General features: G+C 54.0%; 1 protein-coding gene across 1 annotated transcript in view; it reads right to left on the bottom strand.

Moving 5' to 3' along the window:
- Window positions 1-3: 3 nt before the first annotated feature.
- LOC103780117 (DNA topoisomerase I, mitochondrial-like) overlaps window positions 4-4,256 on the bottom strand; it is a gene marked incomplete at its 3' end in the record, with an annotated part of 7,153 nt that continues 2,900 nt past the window's right edge. Inside the window, exons 3-7 of the mRNA XM_008947766.1 lie at window positions 3,771-3,893; window positions 3,081-3,268; window positions 2,096-2,240; window positions 614-757; window positions 4-150 (exon numbers count right to left, since the gene is read on the bottom strand). Coding sequence (XP_008946014.1) covers window positions 4-150; window positions 614-757; window positions 2,096-2,240; window positions 3,081-3,268; window positions 3,771-3,893 — 747 coding nt within the window. The remainder of the gene's footprint in view (window positions 151-613; window positions 758-2,095; window positions 2,241-3,080; window positions 3,269-3,770; window positions 3,894-4,256) is intronic.

The raw sequence follows: 4,256 nt of genomic DNA, 5'->3' as shown, positions 1-4,256 counted from the left end.
GGAGTCCTTCCCCAGGAAGTCAAACTCCACCACGTGCTGCTGCCCATCCAGCTGGGGGTGCAGCTGGATGTGCTCCACACGCAGGGAGCAGCAGCCCACCGTGTCCGCCGTCTCCCCTTCCTCCTTCTCGTTGCCAGCTCGTAGGGCCAGCTGGAAGGAGACAAAAGTCATCCAGCCCAGCCCACCTCCATCCCCCTTTCCTAAGTCCTCCTAAATGGACACAAGGAGGAAGATTCCTCCCCAGGAATGCTTCCCCAGGGCAGTGCCTCGCTGAACGGCTGCTGGGACCTTGGTGGAAACCAAGCAGCGACTCCTCCAGCAGGAGATGTTTTCCCAGCTCTAAGAAATCCTAAAATATCCCCCCCCATAAAGTCATGAGGGCCATCACTCAGAGACACGTCTTGGTGACGTCAAGGAGGACACTACAGCCCCTGCACTGCCCCACAGCTCAGAAGCAGCAGGAGATTGGAGTCACCATCCTTCATGATCGCTGCCAGATTCCTCGTGTGGAGCAGCTCTGAACGGTACAACCCCCAGGCACCAAGGAAAACCAGAGTGGAGCAGAAGAGATAAATTAACCCCCAAATTCCAGAGAGCTGGAGGCCACAGATACCTTATCAATGAAGTAGAGGGCCACTGCTATTTGCCTGGTTCTCATCTCCTTGGACTTCCAGTCGGCTCGGTACCCAGCACGGATTTTGTGGACAACATCCTTCAAGCGCCGGGCTACCTCGTACTTCTGCCAGTCTTTCTCCCCCTAGAAAGAGAAGTCAAGACCTAGTGCCCCATCTTCCTGCCACCCCTCCCAGGCAGGGAACAGTTCTGGGAACACATCCAGTGCCTAAATACTGCTCAACCCCCCGTTGTTTTCTTGAGAAGAAGCCATGAAGTGGAAAAATGGGAGAAGAAGCAACTCGTCTAAGGTTTCTGTGCCCTCTGCTGGCTGTGCTGGACTTGGGATCCTGCCAAACCTGAGCTGCTCATAGTTTGAGGTGTCCTCCACCAGCCAGCAGATGAACAAGGAGCCAAGAAGTCAAGCACTGCACGGCTGTGGCCACTGCTGCTTGGACACCACCATCGTGGACTGACACAAGACATTGGCTCGGTTGGGTCCAACCTGCAAAGTTTCCTTATTTGCTTTGAGAAGTGGAAACAGCTTCAAGTCACCTCTCACTCCCCACAGCTTTCATTCCCTCCCATGGCACTGCAGGCTGTGATCCCACCTCCCCTTAGCCTCCAATTCATTGCCAGATATTCCATCCCTTAGACTCTGATCCATGGGGACCTTCTCAGACCCTGCTTGGCTTTCAACCCTGGCCCCACATGAGCAGCATGACACAGGGATGGTTCTGCCAGTAGCTATATTTGTGTTGTATTTGGATTATTGTCTCTCTCTTGATGTGGGGAGCCCAGAACTAGACCCAAAGGACTACTGGAGAGAGTCCAGTGGAGGCCACAAAGGTGCTGAGGACCTGGAGCATCTCTGTGCTGAGGAAAATCTGAGTCCTGGGGCTGCTGAGCTGGAGAAGAGAAGCCTTAGAGGATTTTATCAATGCTTCACACTGTCTAGAGGGCAGGGGGCAAGAGGCTGGGGCCAGATCCTTGTCAGTGGTGCCCAGCGACAGGACAAGGGGCAACGGGCACCAACTGGAACCCAGGAGGTGCCACCTGAACGTAAGGAAACACTGGTTTACTGTGAGGTTGACAGAGCTCTGGCTAAGGCTGTCCAAAGAGGTTGTTTGGAATCTCTGCAGAGATTCCAAACCCATCTGGACACCATCCTGGGCAACCTGCTGTGGGTGACCTGCTGGACCAGGGGGGTGGGAGAAGATGATCTCCAGAGGTCGTTTCCAACCCCCACCGTCCTGGGATTCAATCCATTCCCTGGATTCAACTTGATACTGAACCATCTCTGTCCATTCCCCACCACCACCCAAAGGGACACCAATTAATTAGTTTAACCCATGTTTTTTGAGCAGAAAAACTCATTTGGGTTGACGTGCCACATCTCTGCCTTCCCCTGACCCTTCCACCTGGCAAAAAGCCATTGACCCAACAGGCAACAGCTCTGCCTGAAGAGCAGCATCACTCCAACCTTCAGCTTGGAGCTGGGGTTCAGCATGATGTACTTCAAAGCGTTCTGGATGTTCTCTGTCCACGAGGCCAGCCAGGTGACCGTGTTGTCAAAACGCACCTCCTTCCACTTGTGACCTTCTGGAGGCTCAGGGATCTTGGAGTCCCTGTGGGCAAAACAGGGTTAACAGGGACCCTTGGACCATGAAGAAAAGAACAAGTCCATAAGCTCAACTGCTTCTCCCCAGTGAGCTTCAAGGATGGTCAACACCTTGCAGCGTTACTTGCAGAACACGGAGCCCACCCAAAATTGCTCCATAACATGGAAGGGTTTGGGTTGGAAGGAACCTTTAAAGGTCATCTAAGTCCAACCTCCCAGCAGTGAGCGGGGACACCTGCAACTAGAGGAGGTGTTTATCCTCTGGATGCTGTTGACAAGAGGACAACCTGCTGGGGAGTGTTTGGAATTGAGGCCACAAGGTCTTCACAGGGATGGTGAAGACTGATCCAACTCATGGGGCTTAGAAGAAAAACCCTCTTAACCCAACCAGTGCTTTCCCTCCCTCTACTGGGCATCCTGATGCTTCCAGCCAGCACAGGGGACCCATAAAATGAGGAGGAATGGCCTGTTGGGAAGAGGAGCACAGGAGAAGGTGGACAGAATTGTCCCTTCTTCAGAGAGGCCCCAGGAGCACTGCAGGGGTTGCAGCTGATGTTGGGTGAACGCTGTAGACAAGCAGTGAGAGGTGGGAGCTTCTGACCAGCTTCCCTGGCCTCTTTACGTCCACAGGAGAACCAAAAGTCAGATCTAACTGCCAAGCAGATATTTGGAGGTGCCCAGGAGGTGATGAAAGGCTTCTGGTGACTTCAAGCCTGAGGGTGTGCAAAGCAGTGATGGTAGGAGACCACAAAACCCCCAGAGCAGCTCGGGGCAGAGGAGATGTGCTGCCCAAAGTCCCCAAAGCAGCTCAGCTTTGAGGAGCTCAGCTCTTCCCGCGGGGACTCACTTGCTGCAGTTGATGATCACATCTTCTGGCATGATCCTCTTCTTCAGCATGCCCATTTTGGGGTGGTTGCCACGTCCACGGAACAGCCCGGGTGGCTCGGTTTTGAAGTTGCCTATCTTCTCCCGGTGCCCATCAAGGATGCAGTACCCATACTCCTCCTGGATCTTATCTGCTTCCTCCTTCAGCTTCTGAAACAACCACCACCCCACCACGATCCCCCAAGGATGAAACCAAAACCTCATGACCTGTGCTTGCCTATCCCTACCCTCCAAGGCTGGAAAGGGAGAGCTCAAAGGGTTGGGGCAAGGTAGAAGCGTGGGTCCAAGTCCACTCCCAACACATGGATCATCTCCACCCACTTCACAAACCCCCATGGTGATGCTGTCCCCATGGGATAGGCCAATGAAGCAAAGCCTGTGTGCCACAAGCTTCTTAGCAAGGTCCTACCAAGAGGGCAGGACCTTGAATCATGGTCCAGGGATGACCCTGTGAAACCACGAAACGTGCAGACCCTGCAGATAAACTCAATGAAGGGGTGATGGTCATGAAGAGGTGGAGCTGGTTCAAAAGCCAAAGAGGTCCCAGGGTGGGGCATAAGACCAGGAAGGGAGACAAGCAGGAGCTGAAATACCCCAAGCTGGTCCCCAGATGTATCAGCCAGCCCCAGAGGTCACAGGAAAGAGTCCTCACCTGCTTCTCCTCTTTGGAGAGTGCTTTCCGTGCCTCGTTTTTATCCACAAAGTACTTGTGGATCTCCCTGAAGTCACACTTGGCCAGGTCTTGGATGATCTCCTGCTCCTCTGAGGTCATCTCCTAAGCAAGAGATGAGAGGAGATGGATTAAAGCCAGGAGGCAAAACCAACTCTCCACAGGGCATGAAAGAGAGGAGGAAACTGAGACCTACATGTCAGATCTCCAGAAAAATCAGAAGAAAGAAGCCACCCCAGCTACCCTGGCCACATGGAATCCTAGAATTCTTTTGGATGGAAGAGACCTTTAAAATCATCAAGTCCAACCATCCCCCCAGCACTGCCAGGTCCCCACTGCCCCGTGTCCCTCACACCACATCTCCACGGCTTGGGAACCCCTCCAGGGGTGGGGACTCCACCACTGCCCTGGGCAGCCTGGCACACACCAACCCCCCCCTGGCTCCAGGCTCCCGTCAGGCGCCGGGCC

The sequence above is a fragment of the Merops nubicus genome, unplaced genomic scaffold (assembly GCF_000691845.1).
Source record: "Merops nubicus isolate BGI_N331 unplaced genomic scaffold, ASM69184v1 scaffold20829, whole genome shotgun sequence".
NCBI classification, from domain to species: Eukaryota; Metazoa; Chordata; class Aves; order Coraciiformes; family Meropidae; genus Merops; species Merops nubicus.
The sequence above is the reverse complement of the archived record's forward strand: the minus strand, read 5'-3'. Positions and strand labels throughout refer to the sequence as shown.